This window comes from Mus caroli, unplaced genomic scaffold (assembly GCF_978045245.1).
Source record: "Mus caroli unplaced genomic scaffold, Mus_caroli_1 scaffold_6, whole genome shotgun sequence".
Lineage (NCBI taxonomy): Eukaryota > Metazoa > Chordata > Mammalia > Rodentia > Muridae > Mus > Mus caroli.
This window is the reverse complement of record NW_028227261.1, coordinates 95,822,308-95,846,646: the sequence shown is the minus strand read 5'-3', so window position 1 is coordinate 95,846,646 and position 24,339 is coordinate 95,822,308. Positions and strand designations below refer to the sequence as shown.

At 37.2% G+C, this 24,339-nt stretch overlaps 2 protein-coding genes across 5 annotated transcripts in view; both read right to left on the bottom strand.

Annotated features, from left to right (window-relative positions):
- Positions 1-1,446: 1,446 nt before the first annotated feature.
- On the bottom strand, positions 1,447-2,388 carry Or2k2 (olfactory receptor family 2 subfamily K member 2). Its single transcript, XM_021160947.2, has one exon. It carries the CDS (start codon positions 2,386-2,388, stop codon positions 1,447-1,449), a length of 942 nt encoding a protein of 313 aa, XP_021016606.1.
- An 11,832-nt stretch (positions 2,389-14,220) lies between these two features.
- Positions 14,221-24,339, bottom strand: part of Ecpas (Ecm29 proteasome adaptor and scaffold) — a 116,484-nt gene continuing 106,365 nt past the window's right edge. For all 4 annotated transcript variants that reach the window (XM_021159335.3, XM_021159333.3, XM_021159332.3 and 1 more), the window contains 4 exons: positions 23,359-23,464; positions 21,508-21,596; positions 18,770-18,841; positions 14,221-17,307 (listed from right to left, as the gene is read on the bottom strand). In XM_021159335.3, coding sequence (XP_021014994.1) covers positions 17,168-17,307; positions 18,770-18,841; positions 21,508-21,596; positions 23,359-23,464 — 407 coding nt within the window. In that variant the 3' untranslated portion in view covers positions 14,221-17,167. The remainder of the gene's footprint in view (positions 17,308-18,769; positions 18,842-21,507; positions 21,597-23,358; positions 23,465-24,339) is intronic.

Genomic DNA, 24,339 nt, shown 5'->3' with positions numbered 1-24,339 from the left:
GCCACCATGGGGTAGGTGAGTCATAATAATATGGCCATGAGAGCTGGCCAATGGGGGTTAAGAGCTATCTAGAAAGAACATAGCAAATTATAACATGGGATTACTGATGGGAAATAGATTTTAATAGCATAGAGGGTAGATATCAGGCCCAGCTGAAGTGCTGATTAAGCCTTATTGTAAGTATAAAAGCGTGTGTTTTATTCAGGAACTGAATGATCAAAGGCAGGGTAGAAGTCCCTGATTGAGATTAAATAATTTCAACAACTGCATCTTTATGAAACATGTGTCTGGAGTCACAACTGTCATGGTTGAGTTCTGCTAAAGAGCCATCTGCCCCGTTTCTCTCATGATTCCTCTTCTGACACTTGAAGGACTTCTCATCTGTTTGTCCCTCTTCTGGTCATATCTCAGCCTGAAGACTTAGTCCCATGTCCACATCTTGACTGCCTTGTAGCAAGCAGACACATTACATAGGGTTGTTCCACCTCCGTGTCTCCAGGTTCTTCAAGGTCATCTGTCTCCATGTCTCTAGTACTGTTTACATTTAACACATTTGTAACAAATTCCAGAGATCAAACAATTCAGTTTTATCCCAAAGATAAAATTAACACCAGTCTAATGAAAGCCTACTCTAAAATTTTACTGCAATGTGCCATTGAAAATACCAGAGAGAGGAATGACTAAGGTGTCTAAGGAAAAATATTGCTATTTCTAGAACAAGATTTCCTTGTCAGCCATTGTGAAGTCAGTCATCCAATAAAGAAAAAAAATACATGAACAAATGAAAAAGACTTAACATATAGAAAGAATAACTTCATGGGAATAGATTTGCTTAGAAAAAGCAAAGTTGGCAGGCAGATGTCAAGCAAGCCTTATTAGATCCTTACTTGAGAAGACAGGAATTTTTAGTCAGCACTTAAGAAGCTACCACCATGGAGTAGAATAAGCTCTGACCAAGAAGTCAGAAGGACATTGTCATCAAAGTTTGCCACAATACAGTGTTGATCAGGTATTTTGATTTTTCTTTGATTTCATTTTCTTGTTTCCATAATCAATGCTAATATATTTATTATTCTTTTTAGTTATTCAGTTTATATCTTTAGGATCCTACCCAATTCTATAAAGGATTGAAGCACAAAAGATATTTCTTCTGGCACTGATATTTACTGACTACACTTATCCAAGTTTTATTTTGGATTTGGAGCAAATTTCCAGTGACTGAATTGATGTCCTCCCAACACACCAAAGACAAGAAATATTAGTAAGTGAACTTTGGGACCTACTACATCCATAATAAACTAGTCTGAGTACAAATTCTGTGAAACTGAAGAACTCATATTCAGGTCAGAGTCCTAAAGGGCTAAATCATATCTAGAATTTCTCTGCTGAGTTCTGCCAATGGCAGGTGCATCCCTGGGAAAGTCACGGGTACCCAATAGAAGACAGTCACACACTTGGTGCCAAGGGCACTTTGCCCAGCAGTTTTATCACTGCATCTTTTACTTCTTTGTTTCTTAAGCTGTATATTATTGGGTTCAACATAGGGGTAAGCACTCCATAAAGCAACGAGATGATTTTGTCTATTTCTTGTGAGTTTGATGAAGAAGGCTTCAGGTACATGGAGAGAGCAGCCCCATAATATAAGACCACCACAGTCAAGTGTGCACCACAGGTTGAAAAAGCCTTGTTTCTTCCCTCTGTTGAACTGATTCTCAGAATTGTAGAAAGGATGAAGCCATAAGAGATGCAAATCAAGAGCATTGGAATGGGCAGAAGGAGAATACTGACCACCAGCATAACCAGGTCCATGAGCAGGGAACTCACGCAAGCTAATTTTAGCACGGCAAGGATTTCACATGTGAAATGGTTGATGATGTTCCCACAGAGGGGAATCTGCAGGGCAAAACTAGTTTCCAGCAGAGCAGTCAGACAGCCTGTCACCCAGGAGATGGTGGCCATCTGCACACAGACTTGCCTGTTCATGATGATGGGGTACCTCAGAGGGTTACAGATGGCCACATAACGATCATAGGCCATCACAGCCAGAAGTATACACTCTGTGGACCCCATGGAAAGGGACAGGTACATCTGTACAGCACACCCAGAAAAGATAATGGTTTTCTTAGATGACAGCAAGTTCACAAGCAAAGTGGGAATAGAAGCAGACGTGTAACAGATATCCATGAAAGAGAGGTTTCCAAGAAACAAGTACATGGGGGTTTGAAGGCGTGAATCCAGGACAGTGATTAAGATAAGAGTACCATTACCCAGGAGGGTAACCAGATACATGACAAGGCTGAAGACAAACAGAGCAATCTCTAACCTTGGGTACCGGGAAAATCCCTCTAGGAAAAAAAGGCTCCAAACAGTGACATTTTCTCCTGGCATTTCCTCACGAGCACCACCAGCACCAACAGCTATTCTAGAGAGATTCTCTTCATTTCATCTGAGGAGTATAAATACATATAATGTCCATTATGCTAGAACAGTACTTTCAGACTTATTTTCATTGTTATAAACACAAGTTCACCACACACACACACACAAATTACAGGACGGTGTGCTTTTTGATATAAAGAGAAGAAAAGCGCTCAATCCATTTGTTTAATCCACAGCAAAGTTTAGAAAACAATGAAGCAGACAGCAGTATGCTAATTTAATATCTTTGTCAGCCCATAATCCTATCCTTCGCACAGTAGGTTTGCAACAAAGGTATGACTGAATGAAGAAAAACATCAATAGATATTGCATAAGTCCATTTTGAACTCTGTAAATTGAACACAATTTAGAAAAGTCGGTCACATACCTGAAGAGGTGACAGCTCATGCTAAGTCAGTGCTAACCACTTCAGTGGTTAAAGGAAGGAATGTTGACATAAATGAATTATTTTTAAAAGAAACTCTATGATGTTCCAGGTCTAGAAGAACTGTCTGTTTTGCTAACACCTTAAAAAACTTTTTTTCAAAATGGATGATGTGTAAGGCATTGGGGTTACACTTAAGAACCATTTTGTAAGTCAAACAAAATAACTCACCTCATTTAAGCACTGATATGTCCACTACACAGTTTCTTTCACTACTGATCCCATACCTCATACTTAAAGAGTTCTAAAAGAAATTTGCTCTGGTAGTATTCTTATTATGTATTAAAATCCATGATTTCCAGGAAATACAGAAATTAAAATCTTTTAGAATTTTATTTAAGAGTTTTTTTGAAAATAAAAGTGATAGTTGTAAAATGGGCACTTTGGAGTTTACTTTTTCCATGTTTCATTAACAAAAATTATTCCCCCCCCCAAAAAAAAACAAAAACAAAAACCAAACCAAACAAAACAAAACAAAAACCCAAAACCAATATCTTGCTTTTGCACTTACATTGCTCATTACCACCGTCAAAACTTTGCTTTCCCTTCTGATTCTCTCCAGACTTTCTTCAAACACATATGCTCCCAAATATTCCTTCCACTGGCATCCTGCCATGTTGCCACTGTCTCTGCTTGCTTTCTTAGAAAGATTCACCGATCAGATGGTCCATGTCACAGTACTTCAGCCTTTGTTTCTGTTTCTTGCTTCCAACCAGTCAGTCTTCTCCACATTCTCTGCCTTTCAGAAGTTGACATCAACAGAGACGGTGAACACGGTACTGACATGACAGAGTATTAGTGTGTGGATGACAGAGACGTGGTTTATCAAAGTGCTTCCATCACAACACATTATCTTTCCCTTCTCCTTCCACTGTGGCTCGTCTCTTCCCAGTTAAGTGCTTTTATTTATTTCTCCCTTTTTACTCACTGATTCCTAAGCAGCTTACACTGCAAGTCCAAACAGTATCAGTAACATTGAATGTAGCTTTAGTATGCTAGAAAAAATTTTCAGAATTCCTCCTCTCTATGGTAACCAAACATAAAGTTTTTGCTTTTCTTCTTAATATTTTCTTTCATCAAAAATCATTGATTCTTACTCATTAGTTAACAAATTATTTCTTATGTATTTTTCTGCAAATTTTAATACTTAATAAAACCCCTGCCAAGTAAATTATTATACAAAGTTACTTTAAAGAAAAAAATGTATACTCTTGTTAAAACCAAAGTTAGCATGGGTGCTCAGAATTTGATATTTTGATACTGCACAAAAATGGTAATCAAAGAAAAATGGTTCTCCCACCTGAATCCCATGCTATAAACTCCAAATAAAAATGATTTATGATATGTTCTACAAGGTAGTTATGGTTGGTTATATGCAAAGAAGAATGAATATATCTACATTTAAAATCTGAAATGCTATAGAAAAATCAATTATGCAATGCATTTCTTTCAAAATGACCAGATGTTACAAACATAACCAAAATTACCAAAGGATCCCAAACTGCAGTACTATATACATTTAAATCACTTGTTGTTTTGGGGGAATACTCATTGTCCCTGAACAATTTAAAGTTTAGCAGCTATATTATACAGAGGTTTGCAACTTCTCATCCTTCAGGGATAATGCCCCAAAGATCCCATTATATCAAACTTTTAAACACTTCAAAAACACCAACCACAGACTCTTCAAAATACTTGCAAAGACCTCATAAAAACAAAGTTTGTTATTCCTCTTTATCTATCCATCCCTAATTGTGTAAAAAAAAATGTAAGTGGCTAAAATATAGAATATTCTGGTAGAGTTTTGGAGGTGTGTGTATATATATATGTATATGAATATATGCGTATATATATATATAGCATATCATCTGAGAATATTGATACTTTGACTTCTTCTTTTCCAATTTGTATCCACTTGATCTCCTTTAGTTGTCTTATAGCTCTAGCCAGAACTTCAGTTACTATATTGAAGAGATAAGGAGAGACTGGATAGCCTTGCCTTGTCCCTGATTTTAGTGGAATTGCTTTAATTTTCTCTCCACTTAATTTGATGTTGACTATTGACTTGCTATATATTGCCTTTACTGTGTTTAGGTATATGCCTTGTCTTGCTGATCCTTCAAGACTTTTAACATGAGGGGGGTTGAATTTTGTCAAAAGCTTTTCAGCATCTAATGTGATGGTCACGTGATTATTTTTATTTCAGTTTATGTGGCAGATTACATTGATGTATTTTCATATATTGAACCACCTTGAATCCCTGCAATGAAGCCTACTTGATCATGGTAGATGATGTTTTTCATGTTTGGTTTGCAAGCATTTTATTGAGTATTTTTACATCAATGTTCATAATGGAAATTGGTCTGAAATTCTCTTTGTTGAGTCTTTGTGTGGTTTAGCTATCAGGGTGACCATGGCTTCATAGATTGAGTTTGGCAATGTGTCTTCTGTTTCTATTTTGTGGAATAGTTTAAGGAGTATTGGTATTAGCTCTTCTTTGAAAGAGAATTCTGCACTAAAACCATCTGGCCATTTTTACTATGTTAATCCTACCAATCCATAAGCATGAGAAATCTTTCCATCTTCTAAGGTCTTCCTCGATTTCTTTCTTCAGAGACTTGAAGCTCTTGTTATACAGATCTTTCACTTGTTTGGTTAGAGTTATACCGAGATAGTTTATATTATTTGTGACTACTGTGGATGGTGTTGTTTCCCTTGAAATGCTTTCCTAAAGATCAGCCGTCACATTTCTCCTATCAGAGGGCAACAAGGCAGTAAGAATTTTATGACAATTGAAAAGGAGACAATAGAAAATTAGAAACCAACTTAAAAAAAAAAAAAAAAAACCTCTGGATAAATCACAGTAAAATTTAGATATATGACTAGTAGATATTAAGTTTTAATATGAGATCTCTCGCGTTTTTTTTTTTTTAATGTAGGCACTTAGTGATTTGAGCTCTTCTCTAAGAACAATCTTTGTTATATTTTTATATTTCATAGATTTTGGCATGTTGCGTTTTCATTTTCTTTTTTCTTCTTTCTTTCTTTCTTTCTTTCTTTTTTTTTTTTTTTTTTTTTTTTTTTTTTTGGTTTCTTTTTGGTTTTTCGAGACAGGGTTTCTCTCTGTAGCCCTGGCTGTCCTGAAACTCACTCTATAGACCAGGCTGGCCTCAAACTCAGAAATCTGCCTGCCTCTGCCTCCCAAGTGCTGGAACTAGCATTTTCATTTTCATTCAATTTTTAAAAGCTTTTTTTTTTCCTGTCTTGACCAAATTTTCATTCAGTAGTGAGTAGTTCTGCTCCCATGATTTTGTGTTTCAGTTGCTGACATCGAGCTTTAATCCATGGGGATCAGATAGGAATTAGGATGTTTCAAATTTCCTGTTTTTGTTGAGATTTGTTTTCAAATATATAGTCAGTTTTGGAGAAATTTCTACAGACTGCTGAGAAGAGAATGAATTCTTTATTTTCTGGTGGAATATTCTGTAGATGGTAAGTTCACTTGATTTATTATAATATTTAACTCTAGAGTTTCTTATTTCATTCTTATTTGAATAACTTTTCTATTAGTAAGAGGTGGTATCAAAGTCACTCATTATCACTGTTTAGGCTTGATGTATCATTTTGGATATAATTGTGTTTTTTATGAAATTTGGCAGCAATGTGTTAGATGCATAAATGATTAGAATCATATTCTCTTGATGAATTTTAAAAATGACTATGTAGGGCCGGGCGTGGTGGCGCACGCCTTTAATCCCAGCACCGGGGAGACAGAGGCAGGCAGATTTCTGAGTTCGAGGCCAGCCTGGTCTACAAAGTGAGTTCCAGGACAGCCAGGGCTACACAGAGAAACCCTGTCTCAAAAAACCCAAAAGACCAAAAAAAACAAAAAAAGACTATGTAGTGTCCGTAGTGTCTTTATCTCTTCTGATTAGTTTCGGCTTGAAGTCTATTTTGTCAGACACTAAAATCATTCTGCCTTGTTTCTTGGATCTGTTTGCTTGGGATTACAAGCACGCATGCAGTTGTCTGGCATGTCTGGCTACATGTTGAGTGTCCGAATTCAAATCTCCATAGTTGGTCAACAATTACTTTACCCATTGATACATCTCAACAGCAATTTATATTCTACGATACTAGATATGTAATTCTAGAGTATTTTCTTTCTATCTCACTGTGAGTTGTCTTTGTATGTTTTGACAGTGTCCTATGAAAACACATACAAAAGTTTTCATTTATAAAGTTCTATTTATATTTTAGTTTGTCACTTGAGTTTCTGGTATCTAAGACATACTTTTTCCCCCCAACCCAAGGCCATACTAATTTGTGTCTACACTTTAAGAATTATAATTTGAGTTTCTTTTTTTTTCTAAGATTTATTTATGTATATGGGTACTTTGTCTCCATGTACATATGCACACCAGAAGAGGGCATCAGACAGATGTGAGCTGCCATGTGGGTGCTGGGAACTGAACACAGACCCTTTGGAAGAGCAGTGAGTGCTCTTAACCACTGAGCCATCTTTCCAGCACACATAGTTTTAGTTTTTACATTCTTTATATCTAACACACTTTGGGATTTTTGTCTGATACAGGGAAGAAGTCCAATTCCATACATTTGCAGGTAGACATCCATTGCCAGTATCATTTATTTAAAAAAAAAAAAGCAACTTTCTCTGTTGAAAACAAGACTATAAATATGGATTGCTATTCTACCCCCTTCGTCTACATACCAATCTTTATACCAATACCACAGACATTGAACTACTGTGGTTCTGCAGTACATTTTAAAAAAAAATATGTGAATCATCCAATTTGTTATTTTTCAAAGCATTTTATTTATTCTGGTCTCTGACACTCTATATGAATGCTAGGATTAGTCTTTTTTTTCTGCAAAGAATCCATTTCTGATTTTGAAAGCAATTGTGTTGAACCTGGAAGTGAAGAGTTAGCAATAGTAAGCCTTCTAAGCATGATCCCAGACTATCTTCTCAGTTAATTAGCTATTCTAGTCTTCTAAGCATGATCCCAGACTATCTTCTCAGTTAATTAGCTATTCTAGTCTTCTAAGCATGATCCCAGACTATCTTCTCAGTTAATTAGATATTCTAGTCTTCTAAGCATGATCCCAGACTATCTTCTCAGTTAATTAGCTATTCTAGTCTTCTAAGCATGATCCCAGACTATCTTCTCAGTTAATTAGCTATTCTAGTCTTCTAAGCATGATCCCAGACTATCTTCTCAGTTAATTAGCTATTCTAGTCTTTTTTTCAATAATGTTTTGAATTCCCAGTGTGTAATTTTTACATTTGCTTCATCATCCATTCCTAAGGCTTTTATTCTTTTGAGTAAGAAATTCTTTTGCAAATGAAATTTTTCTTAGTTTCAGTTAGACTGCCTATTGACATTATATATGAATAAACTGATTTTTATAAGTCAATCTTGTATTCTCTGCTTTGCCAAACTGGTTTGTTAGCTCTATACTTTCTGAATATATATATATATATATATATATATATATATATATATATATATATATATATAATATCATCATCTGGAAATTTTCTTTCATCGGGAAATTTTCTTTCATATTCTTCTCCAAGTTGGTTTCTTCTCTTTTCACTTTCTTCACCAATTTCCCCAGCTAGAAATGTCAGTTCAATGTTGCATAAATTTAATAAGGGTAAACATGGGCTGGAAAGATGGCTCAGTAGTTAAGAGCACTGACTGCTCTTCCTAATTCCCAGAAACCACATGGTGGCTTACAACCATCTGAAATGGAATCGGATGCTCTTTTCTGGTGTGTCTGAAGACAGCTACAGTGTTCTCATACACATAACACCTTTTTTTTTTAACGAGTAAACATCCAATTCCCATTCCAGATCTTAGCGTGAAACAGATTTTCATTACTATGGACCATGTAATCCCATGTTGTACATTGGGATTAATACTGTATGCTGAATGTGTTGTTGATGCTGCTACCATGTTTATGAAGTTTCTTCTATTCCTAATGGTAAAAAATTCTCATGGAGTGCTGGATTTTACCAAACACTTTTCTGCACCCAGTGGACATATCATGAGGTCTGTATCTTTTTTTAAAAAAAAATTATGATGCATTATTTCTAATTTTCTTAATTAAGGCAATCTTATATTCTTGGGATAAGTTCATATGGTTATGATGAATAATACTTTTACTTCACCTGGCTTCTAGCATTTTGCGGGTAATTATAATGAAATTTTAATCTGCAGTTTTTCATCTTATTTCTTTCTCCAGTTTGCTTATCAGGGCAACTAATACTGGCCTCCTAAAAGGAGACGGGAAATGCTCCCTCTTATGTGTTTTAGGAGGAAGTAGCATTTAAGGTATTTGGTCAAATTCACCATCTAGGCATGGTATTTTCTTTGTGAGCAGTTATCTGTATAATTAACTCAATTTCTTTTGTGTGTGTGTGAATTTTTATTCATAGGAAATGTGGTATTGGAGAAAGAGAAACCTAAGTTACAAAATATTCTATATAGTACTTGACCTGGACTGTATACGGAAGTAACATTCTAAATTAAAGGACACCAGAAACATCAGATTATCAAATGTAATGAGTGTTCATTGACTGAAATATTTTTTTTTTTACCTTATTACTGCTTTTGAGTGGAAGATATAACAGATACATATGGTTTAAAAATCAAAGATTAAAATGTTACATTTGCTGGGCAGTGGTAGCGCATGCCTTTAATCCCAGCACTTGGGAGGTAGAGGCAGGAGGATTTCCAAGTTCGAGGCCAGCCTGGTCTACAGAGTGAGCTCCAGGACAGCTAGAGCTACAGAGAGAAACCCTGTCTCGAAAAAAAAAAAAAAATTTACATTTAATAAAATAAGTATCTTTTCTCTTGCTGAAACTTGATGTCACAGTTCTCTATCCATGACAACCATCACAAATCAATTTCTTTATTAGATATTTTCTTTACATTTCAAATGTTATCCCCTTTCCTAGTTTCCCCTCCAAAAACCCCCATCCATTCCCCCGTCTCCTGCTCACCAACCCATCCACTCCCTCTTCCTGGCCCTGGCAGTTCCCTATACTGGGGCACATAACCTTCACAGGACCAAGGGCTTCTCCTTCCATTGATGACCAACTAGGCCATCCTCTGCTACATATGCAGCTAGAGCCATGTGTTTTCTTTGGTTGGTGGTTTAGTCCCAGGGAGCTCTGGAGATACTGGTTAGTTCATATTATTGTTCCTCCTATAGGGCTGCAAACCCCTTCAGCTCCTTGGGTACTTTCTCTAGCTCCTTCATTGGGGACCCTGTGCTCCGTCCAATGGATGACTGTGAGCATTCACTTCTGTATATGTCAGGCACTGGCAGAGCCTCTCAGGAGACAGCTCTATCAGGCTCCTGGCAGCAAGCTCTTGTTGGCATCCACAATAGTGTCTGATTTTGGTGGTTGTTTATGGGATGCATCCCCAAGTGGGGCAGTCTCTGTTACACATTTTGTAACCTCATGGGTATTTTGTTCCTCCTTCTAAGAAGGACCAAAGAATCCACACTTTGGTCTTTCTTCTTGGGTTTCATGTTTTTCGAATTGTATCTTGGGTATTCCAATCTTCTGGGCTAATATCCACTTATCAGGGAGTGCATATCATGTGTGTTTTGTGATTGGGTTACTTCACTCAGGATGATATCCTCCAGATGCACCCATTTGCCTGAGAATTTCATGAATTCATTGGTTTTAATTGCTGAGTAGTACTCCAGTGTGTAAATGTACCACATTTTCTGTATCCATTCCTCTATTGAGGGACATCTGGGTTCTTTCCAGCTTCTGGCTATTATAAATAAAGCTGCTAAGAACATAATGGGAGTTGGAACATCTTCTATGCCCAGGAATGGTATTGCTGGATCCTCCAGTAGTACTATGTCCAATTTTCTGAGGAATCGCCAAACTGATTTCCAGTTTTTGATGAACTTAAAAGCACTCACAGAATACTAGTCTATTTAAGTAAGCTTTAAAGGAACTAGTGATGAAACAGATACACTTGTATGCCTCACCCTTCTCATTTTCTTCTATCAATTCTGAGATAGAACTCAGGTTTGGTGGGCCTTATGATCTCTGTCATAATTCCACACACCTCTGCATGGAAGCAGCAATAGACTTGTAAACAGATAGACCTTGCTATGTTCCAATGATACTTTATCTATAAAAACGGGGAGCAGGTTGGATTTGCTCTGTGGGCCATAGTTACATCACAGTAGTAAGATGGACTCGATGCTTATGCAATGACACAATTAAGAACCAAATCAGGGAATAATTAAATTTTGCTAATGAAGTAATCCAGAAGTGAGATGATTTTCATAGACTTTACTAAGTCCTTAGGACTCTATTTGGCATTCTACTTCCTTTTTTTCTTTAAAAATGAGATTTAAAGGAAAACTCATTTTATGTTAAAATTACATTAAAAATATTCCGTCATCTTGTACAAAAAGCAGTAGGTACTATTCAGTTTCACAATAATATAGTTTAATTACATAAAAATAAGTAGCATAATATTTGGTACCAAAAATAAGACTGAAAGTCACATCAAGAGCACTATTTCCATTTAACAGCAACACAAACCCAAGGAAAACAAATGATTCGATTCCAATGGGGAAATTCCTAATCAATTTCTAATATTCCTAATCAATCATTTTACAATTTTCAGCCAACAATAACTACCTTTGTAGATATGACAAATCCACTTGTGTACCATTATATATTTGATAAAGCAAATCTAATGCCTATAATTATCAAGTTGTTAAAACTTTATCTTCCTCTCGATCATCCAACCCATGCACGTGAGCAAGCTCACCATTTGTAATCCAGATGTGTAACAGACATTGGTCTATGTATCTGCTTCAATGTTGGCATATTTTTTTTATCATTTCTTAGTATAATATGAAAACAAGTATGATATTTTTTGCATTACTTCTTTTGTTCTGGACTGCTTTAGTTATTTGAGGTGCTTTTGCTTCATGTTAGAACTAGCTCTGTGAAGAATTTGGTAACATATTCATTTTTTTATGTACTTAATTCTGTCAATCCATGAACAATACATTTTCTAGAGCCTTCAGTGTAATAGTTTTCATTGCAGAGGACTTTATAACCTTTCGCTAGGTTTATTCTTGTATGTTTTTTCTGTTGTTGGGTTTTGTCTGTTGAGTGTAGTTATTTCCTGATTTCTTGCTCAGCCTGTTCATTATTGGTATATAAGGAGAGCTATGTTGATCTTTGTAGCATAAAACTTTGCTGAAGATATTAGCTGTAAGCCTTTGGGGTCTTCTAAGTAAAATCATATTTAGAACAGAAAATAGGAATTGAACAAGCAGCTCAGAGCACAGATCCCTTTTGGGGACTGCAGCAGTTCCAGCAATGCCCTTGGTTCTCTAGCCAGGAATATCGAAGGGAACACAGGGGTCTTATCTCCTAAATGAATGCCCCCTGCCTGGAGCCTGTCTTTTAAGGAAAACTCTATTCCAGGGACTAGATGCTTCTGTGAGCAGCTTCAGGACTGGACCACTGAAGTTTCTGGTAAAAATAGGATATATCAACATCCCCACCCCACCCCAAGCCCCCAATTTCAGTCCATTTCCTAATCAATGAGAAGGATTACCTCTAGCTGAGAATGGAATCTCTGGCCTGAGTGGAGACCTAACATTCTAGTTAGGCCAGTCAATCACCTGACTAAGGGACCGTGCGCTGGGAAGGCTGCTTTACCTTAAACCACATTAAAGAGATAGGAGGAACAGTTACCTCTTTATTGAGATGTCCCTTTCCAAGAAAGTCTCCCCTCAGTGCAACTGCTCAGACCCATAGCGATGTATCTCCTAAGTCTGACCGCTTCTCTGAATCAGAAAAGTGCTAGTTTCCTACATTTCCCCCAAGCACGTGTTTAATGACACTTTGAACCTGACTCTTTTTCTAAAACACTCCTGTCTCTCTTTTGCATGTGACTTTTTTTTTTTAACCCTACAGTTCAATTTTGGCATGTCATATGTATCTAAATGTTTATTCATTTCCTCTAAATCTCCCAATTTAAGTTTTCAAAATCTTCCCTAACTGCTCTCTGCTGGGATTACCTACCCTAGCTATACATCACCCTGTGGCAGGGAGGTGGTTATGGAATGCTAGTAACCCATTCCACCTGCCTCACTTCACAGCAAACCGCACATGCAGAGAAGGCACGTCTGTCAAGGCCTCTGCAGTAGCCAACAGGTAGCCACAGAAGGCAGGGTCAACCACAACTTCCACGTGCTCCTCAAATCCTAAAATCTGACCCTCTGCACAGCTGCCTTTCACAGCCTTTTCCCATGAAAATACTGTGGCAGGGTATCCTTGAGATGTCTTTTCTCACATCTCCAAGGTTGCTCAATGTCAAACAGGTTCCCTCTCAAGGTAAAGGTACCTGGCTATACAGCAACCTGAGATGTACAGAAAAATGAAATAGATTCCTTCGCTTATGTTAGCCTGCAGTGCAGGAGTCACCGTCACACCGTATTTAAGGCGTTTGAAGACTATGGGTATCTTCTTCAGAGCTGTCAATCTGCTATCAACAGAGCTGCCTGACTTACCTTCTGGTTGCAGCTACATGGTCCCTTCCCAGGCAAGAAAGCCAGGGTTAGAGTTGTGGGCTGCTTATTTTCTTCATCACATTGAAAATTTTCCATGCTTTTCATCTGTCTTTACCATTAGTCATGTTCTTTCCTGGGAATATCCTAGTTTCGCCTCTTCTTAATAGTCATCTAGTGAAAACATTTCATCAACCATCTTACCCTCCCCTCTGCCCCTGCAAATCCAAAACCCCTGAACACACCATTACAAACTGTTACACATTTCTATAAACATCATTCAAAAGACTGGTTATTTCCATGTTTTCTAACATTCTTTCTCATCAATTTGAAACCAGTATGACAAGATTACTAAAGGCACTTAACAGCTCAGGCTAGTAAACTTTTATCTGGGACTAAGCAACATGTTTTATTTTAATCCTATCTTCTACACTGGAAGTATGTTTGCCTGTATTATCACTCTCAGCAGTGATATATGTTCACCTTGATCAACAGAACTGCCTGTTGTTTCCACTTGCTCATGGAAAGTCACTTTTATTAGAAAACTGTATCGTGAAATAATTTTCTTCCAATATGTGGCAGCAGCAGTTCATAATGACTTGGAATCCCAGACACTTAAGCCTGCAACTGTTAACTAGACATAGCTGAGAGTACACCAGGCAGTAAGGCTTCTCTCCTTCCTGAACTAGTCAATGTGTTAGCAAGCAATCAGATTACTTGCCTGCAGAACTAGTAAAAACTAAAAGCACTACTTCAAAACACCAGGTCATGCAGCTTTTATTTACCATTTAATATCTTTGGGGAGTAAGTGAGGATTTTTTCTTTCCAGTAAGTCTATTCCATGCTTAGGTAGCTAAGTACATATTGCAGAGGATCTATGAAGTTGCATATAAAATACAAAAATCTGTTACATATACATCCATTTAATGACAGATTGCACAGTTCAGTAAGTGCCAATGTTAAAATAACTCCCTGAACTTAACAAGCAGCATGAATTACTGTGACAGCAGCAGGTAGAAATGTTCCACAAGGGCAGGTAGTGCTCACACAGCGCAACTGCTGATAGGGCACCAACCAGTGAGGTCACATCTTTATTCTTTTTCTTACTATAAATACATGAGTTAAAAAAAAAAAAAAAAAAGGAAGGACAAAGCAATGGGGATTTGGTACCCTCTTACTTAAGTGGACTGTGTTATAGACAAAATCCCCTAGGAACTATAAGTAAGACACAAACATTCAATCAAACAGCTACTCTTGACCACCAAAACTGTAGACCATTTTCATGGTTAACCCAACTGCTACAATCCAGACATCTTTTCCATGTCTCAATAAAGATAGTTACTGCACTAATGGCAGGAATAAGGAACAAGTCCTCCAAACTAGTTATATTTGTATGGTAAACAGAAATGAATAGAGAGAGAAAATCAAGTCATTCAAGATAGCTTTGGCAAATAAAGACTGATGATATATGCATGTACAGGAACTTTTACCATGTGTTCCACAATTAGAGAGTCCTGATTATTAACCTTTTAAAGTAAACATGTATATATGTATACCAAACATAAACTATATTTGAAACAGTAACATAGCATTCATTACTAGCTGTGAAAATGATTTGGCTGGCGAACATGAAGGTATTAAGTACGTAATTAGAAATGTGCTCAGGAACGTAAAAGAAATGTAATGCAATAGCACTAAGGTTCAGGTGTCTTAGCACCATCTCAGCACCAAGGGAAATCCCCAATGTTAAATAACAAGAAACTATAAACGCATAAAATTTGATGAGGTTTCAACATTTGCTACAAACCAAGTACATTATTCTTGCCCTTACCCTCTCATCTTCAACAACATACTTGACCTGCATTGCATTCTTGCCAAGGAAGCATCCTGGATACAACAAATTAAAGTCAGGTAGGTCCTTAGTGCATTCAATGCTAATCCAAAAAACCCATCATATCCTGAGAGGCCAGAGCTTTCTAAAAAACATTTGAAGCCATTTGTTTTTCACTAAAGCAAAAGCCATTCTTAAATGTAATTCTACAACAGATTCTTTAAAATTCATGATGTTCTACAAACTCACTACTACAGCCCAGTATCAGCCAAAATGATACTGAGTGAGCAATGAACATTTTAGTTAGAAAGCCTTTTTCAATCAGAAACAGTCTCAAATACAGCAGAAGTTTAGGTATTATCAGTGGCAGTAGTATTCAAACTTAAATAGCAACCTAGTTTGTGAATCAGGAAATGATTTAGTGAGTCTGAAGAACATTTACAACAGTGAGACACAGAGATGAAAGTCTATCAAACTTAGCAACTAAGTATTTTTCATGAAACATTTCAGTTAAAGGTTTTACATTCACACATACATACACCAACACTGACACACACAGACACACACACATTATGAATCAAATGTTAAGTTATTTTTATTGTGAGTCACAGTTATAAAAATTTTTGAAATACACTGGTCTGGAGACTACCAAACTAAACATGGAGTTTTGACCAAAAATATTGAACATAAAGATTCCAGGTGTTGTCATCAAGGAGATAGTACTGAATATATAAATCAGTCTTGTGCTCCAAAAAGACAAGCTAGAGTTTTTAGCTTACTATAGACACCTAAGTTAAACCAACCCTGCACTCTTCAGCAGGTACAGGAGCAGCAGAAAGCAGGAAAAAGACCCTGGCAACAACAGTTTACTTGAAGTGGTATCATGCTAATTTGAGAGCGGGCACTTAAAAAACAGAAATTCTCAGTTATCTAAAAGGCTTTCCATCTGTCCTTCCAAGTCACACTGTATGCATGACAGTTAGGAGTAGAAATAGTTACTGTTACAGTTTTAAGATGTTTAAGTGGTCTAAATCAAGGTAATCTCTAACTTTTACTGCTGTTTTAGATTTTGGAAAAACACATGATCACAAATACAGACAGACTTGCTCTAATCTTGCTCCAATCTACTTTCATCTTCCAGTAAAAGGACATCTGTCAGAATATTATGGAACTCAAATTATTTTTAACCTATAAACATCCTGAACAACCATTTCCTAAAAATTGACTGCCTATATGCACAAGAAATGCAGAGCATGGGACTTCAAGAATCCAGTGATAAGGGTCAGTTTAGCTCTAGTATAGGAAGTGTTGTAGGACTCCCTATATGTACCTCACTTTGGGAGTTTCTAGGATAGGGGCAGAGTAAACACTGGTTTGGTAACAGGGTGAGAAAATATCCAAGACAGGATATTAAACTTTGGGTCTGTGGCCTTGGCTCCTGGCCTCAGAAAGCAGCTTTGTCATCCCCAATCCTGCTTCTTAGGGAGTACAAGGAGTAAGGTGACATATCGAGTGATTTACAGGATCCCTGTCTACCCTGATTTTAACATGGATGTAGTTCTAAGATGTTAATCCTGTTTGTCCTGTATTTCATTTATAGTAGTTCCAGTTCTTGTAGCAATGATGGTCGCCAGACATATCAAAAACCCAAGCTAATAAGCTCGCTTACCCACAGACTTTAAAGACAAGAAAAATAAAGCTAATAAGGAGCAAAATTTAAGGCTTTTTTTTTTTTTCTTTTTATTTCAGCCACGGAATGATGCATGCTACAGAGTAACCTTTACTTTCCCCCACTTGGTTTTTTTTTTTTTTTTTTAAATACCACCATTTCCAATCCCAAAAGAACATGGCACTTGTTTGTTTCTTCCCCTTCTCATTCATTCCAGACTTTCAAGTGTTTTCTTCAATACTGAGGCTTTCTCCTGCAGCTCTGGTCTGTTGTCTGTCTCCATAGTAGCTAAAGACTCAATCAGAAGTCCTCTGCATTCTGCTGTCAAACTTTCCCATTGTTTAGCTTCTGAATGGAAAGAAAATAGAAAATCTTTATAGAATTAATATTTCCATATATTCTACTCCCCAAACAACCACACAGCAACTCTATAATAACAGAAGAGTATATAACAATCACAGGTTGGACAGGTGCCCAAGCCCAATTCCTGACAATAGCCTGAAAGCAGGTGGGAGAGCTCCACCTTTCCCTAGTATGGGTAAGGCATGGGGAGATGAACTATACCACAGCACAGAGGGAAGAATGGAGTATCAAGGCATGGGAGCAAGATAGTTACCTCAGCCACAACAGAATGCTATTTAATAACATACATGAAAAAACAGTACCTTAAAAGGTTTTGTAATTGTATAGTTTAACACTTTATAACTCCTTTCTTACAAGAAAGCCTTAGAGAACCATGTAAATACTAGAAATTTTTAAAAACAAGAATGCACAGGAAATCTTAACTCTGTTTATAATGCTCTGTTATCTTCTAGTGATGTGACTTCAAGCAAATACTATAGTTGTAGCAGGGTTTCATGTAGTTCAAGCTGGCCTTAAACTCCTATCTTCCTATCTCTACCCTCAAGGCTGGTATTACAGGCCTGTACCACCATGTCCAGCTTCAAGAAAGCTGTTTACCCTCACTTTTGTCATCTAGAAATATTAGTATTTACCTGGAAAACTGAGAATTCAGCCATATGGCTAAGTGCCTATGCTGTTTTATTTTATCAAGAAAAAAATAGGTCATATGATATCTAGTGTCTCTGAGTCTAAAGAACCCATTTTTGTAGAAACCTATGATAGGTGCCAGCCACTAAGCAGAAAAAAGAGGGGAAAGTACAAATACCAAAGTCACAAGGCTGTGATGAAAACTGTTTCATCTTCTTCACTATTAACTGAAGGAACAGGAATAGGAAAAAGAGAAGGAAGTGAACACAGAAGGGGGGTCTCTTTTGAAACCAGTGACAGATACATAACTCTGGGAAGAAAAAAGGGAAAGCTGTTTTTCTTCTACCACTGACATAACACAAAATTTATAAGGTTTCTAAAAGAAGAAAAAGGAGAAAGAAAAGAAATAGGACTAAAAACAAGCTGTTGTCAAATATGGTAACTCAAGTGGGTCTTGATAAAATAACCTGACTCTCTTCTTGCTGCGTCTAACTATTTACACGCAGACAAGTCTACGCTATCACTGCCAACAATTTCCTGTAATTAACCAAGAGTATGTCAGAGTTCACGACAGAAACAAACTTTATTACTTTGAGATAATATAGCTTAGTAACTCATTAGAAATACATAAACATAAAGAACAAATTGAAATCTTTAAAATTTAATGATTTTAGTTCTCTATAGTCTACTTGTATGTGCAGATACATTAATATGTATTTTATACCATATATGCAAAAACAGAAATAAAAAAATTTTCAAAGTGTTTCATAGGATATATCCTGGATTTATGGTGCTCTAATCAAATTTATGAAGAACTCACCTTCAAGTTTTTTAAGCAGTAATTCTATCACAGATAAAGCTTCTGTTCTCACAGATGAGTAGGTTTTATTTTCTATGAAGAAAAATATGCAATTCAAGAGTATGCTTTAAAAACAGAACTTCCAACATTAAATGTTACTGAATGATAAAAAGTTAAAACTCTTATGGATTCATTTTGAAGTAAACTTCTATTCAGTAACTATTATCAAACATTTAAACTATGCTATTATGTTCAAATACACAATTTTGAGGCACTATAGATAACAAGCCATTAATTTTAAGTGGTAATATTAAAGACCCATCTTGTATATGAGAGATTCGAGATTCAAAAGTATTACCCCAAATGTACAATCACTATGTTACAACTAAGACAAGTCTTGATCTGCATGATTCTCCTCATTTTACTGAAGAATATCATCTAGGGACACCTTGAAACCTAAAAGGACAATTTTGTTAGCTTTCTATTCTATATCTAGAAAAGCAAGCTATTTCCAAAGATTATAAATAAAACAAGTTTGGTTGGTACACACTATTTTATAAAAGGCATCGAATTTTTCGATCAACTGTCTAACAAAAATTACTATGCATCCAAGTCCATGGCAGGGGAGAAGTATTGGGAAAACTGATAGTGACCCATCACAAGGACAGGAGAATCAGCTTGAAAACATGCTGATGCTAGGACACCTAAAAAACAAACAAAATAATCAGGGGCTGAAGAGATGGCTCAGCACGTAATCCTCTTACAGAGGCCAAGATTTCAAGTCTCAGCACTCACATTGGCAGCTCACAACTGTATGTAATTTCAGTTCTAGGAGGACCTAACACCGCTGGCCTCTGTTGACATTAGTACTCACTTGTACATAAACATAATTAAAAATAAATCCTAAAAGTAAATATAAAGCACTGAGAAGTTAAGGGGTATAAATTAATATCAGTTAACGATGAATAAATAAAGGAAAAGAGAAAAGAATCTTGTTCAAAATAAAATGCCAGCTACTAAATGGTTAAAGAATGGTTAAATGAAGAAGGGCAAAAGTTGTAAAATTCATCACAGAAATAAAACAGCTCATAGAAGAATCATCAATGCATGTAAAAATCTAAAGCAAAAGCCCTGGAAGAGAAGCCCACATTTACATGGCCTTAGTGTATTTTTATGGATTGTTTAGATGCACTTTTGAAGAAGAGATTATTTGGATAATCTTAAAGTATGTTGTAGGGGTGGTTCTGATGCTAAGGCCCCATTCCCCAATTGGTTCTTGATCTTTAATGAAAAAGACATGAGTCAATTGCTGGGTGGGAAGAATAGGTGGGACTTCCGGGTCTCCACAGGTAAAGAGGCAGATGAAGGGAGGAGGGAGCGAAGGAGGGAGGGAGTGTGTGTGTGAGTGAGTGAGGTAGTGTGTGTGTGTGTGTTTGCTACGCTTCTGAGGGAGAAAAGGTGACCAACCATGTGAGATCTCGGACAGTGGGGCCCTAAGCTGCTCCTACAAGAGAGCGGTTGGGGATGTTTAGCTGAGATTACATGTAACTGAGCAACTAAAGTTGAGGGTAGGTGGAGAGATGCAGAGCTAAGAGTATTGATAAGGGCACCCTTTTCCAAGTAGGAGATCAGTACCACCCAGCAATTATGCCAAAAGGGCAAGTTGAAACTGAACAACTGTGTTTGTCTGTGGTTTCTAGCCATAGATTCAAGGGAATCTATGGGAGTTGGCAGTGCAGCCTGTTCCTGGAATTAAGGAAGAGTAGCAAAGCTACATCCAACAGAGTGTTTTCAAGCACTACCTACTAGACATAAGGAATAATAAGAATGATAATATAGAGAAAAAACATAGTACCTTGATTAGATAAACAAAATTAACTTTGAAAATCAGGAAAGCTGTGGACATTGCATGCCTCTTGATATGAGCAAAATTATTATCATTAGTATCAGAATTCATAAGCTAGATCCAAGCCTGAGGAAATGTCAAACAGCAAATGAGAACTATATTATTTTTTTCCAAAAAGAAGAGAGGACTTTATTTTGCAAAATCATGAGTATAATATAAGAGAAAGAGACGCTGAAGGAGTTTATCACATGAAAAGTAAAAGATATGACAACTATATTTTATATGTGATCTTTGTATTTTTTTTAATGGCGAGTAATACGGAATACAAGATCCTACAAAAATTATTGAAGAAATTAAAGTATGAATGAGAAAAAATTGATAAGAGAACACTGCATCCATGCAAAACTATATAAATTTGATACCATAATGATGCTATAAAAAGGAATATACACTGAAGAATTTAGTAAGAAAAGAACAAGTTGTAAGCAACACACTATTAAACGTCTCAGGTAAAACGAAGGATACACAGGTACTATCTAACCTATTTTAACAACTGTTGTATAAACTAGCAACTATTTCTAAGTAACTGATGTAAAGGTACAATCTAAAGTTCTACTGTAATGCTACATAAAATACCCTTGTTGGGGGACTTATGGCACATAAACAGAACAGTCAGTAGTTGTTCCAGAAGTCTAGATCCTGAGATGACTGGAGCCATAAATTCAATCTCAGCCAAGGTAGCACAGAGAGACCTAACTGAGAACGAAGAAGGGGTGAGAATGTAGCTCAGTGGTAGAGTGCCCAGCATGAAGGACTGTGCCTGATCACCAGCACCAAAAACAAAATAAGCAGCAGCAGCAGCAGCAGCAACAACAACGAAGACAAATCACTCAAGTTCTGGTTCCTTACTCACCTAAAGAGTAAGTAATTGATTTACACGTTTCAAGAAGAATCTCAGCCAGAGCTTCAGGATCTGCATGTTCCTCTTCTAGGAGCATTAACCTTCAAGTATAAAAGTGATATATACAATTGAAAACGTTTCTAGCACAACTTCTATCTGTACATATCATCATGTTAGTTCAGATACTAGTCATATCTAAATTGATTACAAGCATGTATAAATTTGCACAATGGAGTACCACTCAGCTGTTTAAAAAAATGACATCATGAAATCTGAAGGCAAATGGATGGAACTAGAAAAATCATTCTGAATGAAGTAACCCAGATCCAGAAAGATAAATTTTGTATATACTCACTTAGAAGTAGATATTTACCATTAAGAAAATGATAACCAAGCTACAATCCATAGACCCAGAGAGGCTAGGTAAAGAGAAGAGGTAGGTCTGGGGAAATGCATGGATCTACCTGAGAGGGGAAAATGGGTTTCATAGGCAGACTGGGGGAGTGAGGATGGGAGCAGGCAGGGAAAGGCATGGTATGGGGAGAGAGAGCTGGAACTGGGGGGCATTCGGATGATCATGTGGAAACCTAGTGCAGTGGAAACCTCCTGGACTTTATGAAGGCGACCCTAACAAGGACTCCTAGTAATGGGGGATACCAAGTCTTAACTGGTCATCTCTTGTAGCCAGGCAAGGATCCCAGTAACAGGACTGGGCTGTACTCAATAGAGCTGCTGGTCAAGGGGATCCATGGAAATCCCCAAACAACCTGGCTGCTGCTAAGACGAAGGGTGGCTCAGTGCAAACTGAAAGCAGGGCCCAATGCAGAGGATGTGCCCACACAAGGCGTTAAACACAGGGAAGATGAGCTGGGGCCTCTCTTACGTTCTTGTCTCTTTGGTGTGGGAAGGTACACTGCAATCTACCAAAATAGAAAAGTCAACAACCTAGCTATAAAACTTTTGGTCTAAAATCCATCCTCCCTGCACAATAAGCTAGTGCAATGGTGGCACAGAACTTGTAGGAGTATTCATCCAATGTCTGACTGACTTATGGAGCACTCCACAAGACGAAATCCATACCCAGCACTGCTTGGGTAACCAAGAACCAGGGACCCAGTGTAAAACCAGACACTACTGGTCTAAAAAGAAAATAAAAGTATGACTCCTAATGATATTCTGTTATACTTATAGATCAGTGCCTTATCCAGTCATCATCAGAGAGGCTTCCATCAGAAGCAGATGGGAACAGATGCAAAGACCCACAGCCAGACATTATGTGGAGAGTCTAAATGGGAGGTCTCCATCAAATCCCTCCCCTCAGAGCTTAGGAAATTCCTAGGAAGAGGTAGAATAATTGTTAAGAGCCAGAAGGGAGGAGAACACCTGGAGAATAAGACCCCAGAACCAACATCAAGTAAGGCACATATAAGCTCACGAAGACTGAAGCCGTAAGCGCAGGGCTATATGGGTCTACACCTGGTCCACTGCATATTTTATAGTTATCAGCTTAGAATTTTATGGGACTCCTGACTGTGAGAACAAGTGGGTCTCTGACTCTTGTGAAAGCTCTTGGACTCTTCCTCCTATTGGGTTGCTGTGATGGTTTCTGTTTCATCTTATTTGACTTTGTCACGTTTGCTTGTTATCTCTTAGAAGCCTATTCTTTTCTACTGAGAGACATAAAAGGAGTGGATAAGAGAAGAGGGGAAGTGCGGAGGAACTGAGAGGAGTAGAGGGAGAATAAACTATAATCAGGATATATTGTATGAGAAAACTTTTTTTTTTTTTAAAAGAATGTGTAAAGGTTGAGAAAACCATTCAACAGGGAGATAAAATAAAAACCTGAATCATGAAGCACATTACCCCTGGAAAAAGGCGTTCATTGACTGGAGGACACCTAGCTGCACTTTCCACGTGCTGAGTCTTAGCCGCTCACACATCAGTTTGCACAGCTCCTGCCGATAACAACCTGCGCAGATGACCAAGTGGGACAAAGGAAGAAGTATGTGAAGAGTGGGAGATAACAAGAGGTGGAGAGAAAACAGAAAGTAGCATTAAAGCAAAGACAAAAGTGGAGTAACGTGAGGGACAGTTTAACTAAAGACACGGAATTTTCCCCAAACTGTTAACATTAGTATACATACATACACACACAACATACATACATACATACATACATACATACATACATACACACACACACACACACACACACACCCCTATTCTAACAGTTTGCTCTTAAGGCATTTTGTCCTCCTCAGAACAGAGCCAACAGCTTAGCTACACTCCCCTTCCATTGTAATTCCCTTTATAAAACCAAAAGATCCGGAACCCTTAAGCACCCTAAAGTACTCAGCCAACTGTGGGTTTATCAACAGTCAGTAGTCTTTTATCATAAACTAGTCCCAATCACAATTGTCACCATCATTATACAATTAATACCATACTGATAGGAGTATAAACTCAACAAAAATAAAAATAGAAGTTGACTTTAAATGCTTAGAACAGGGCTTTCCAAGCTTCTATCACGTCAACATCAGGCCACATGCATAGCTACCCTGGTGACATGTGGCCAATGGGCCATAACTTGGACACCTACTATAAAATTTAATAAGGTTTAAATATAAAACATGAGAGGAAGGGGTTAAAAATTCTACCTTGAGATTGCTTCATAACAGCTTGTAATTTATTTCTCTAATTTAAAAGGACAAAACCAGAAATTACAGCTGACACTGAAATGTGAGAAATTAGTATGCAACACTGACATTCTTAGAGAAAATGCTTGATTCTCCTCGATAACTGTTCAACAAATGTACAACTCCTATGTCTTTGTGTGTGACATCC

Coding starts and splice junctions, on each gene's coding strand:
- Or2k2 (XM_021160947.2), bottom strand. CDS start 2,388: ATGCCAGGAGAAAATGTCACTGTTTGGAGCCTTTTTTTCCTAGAGGGA.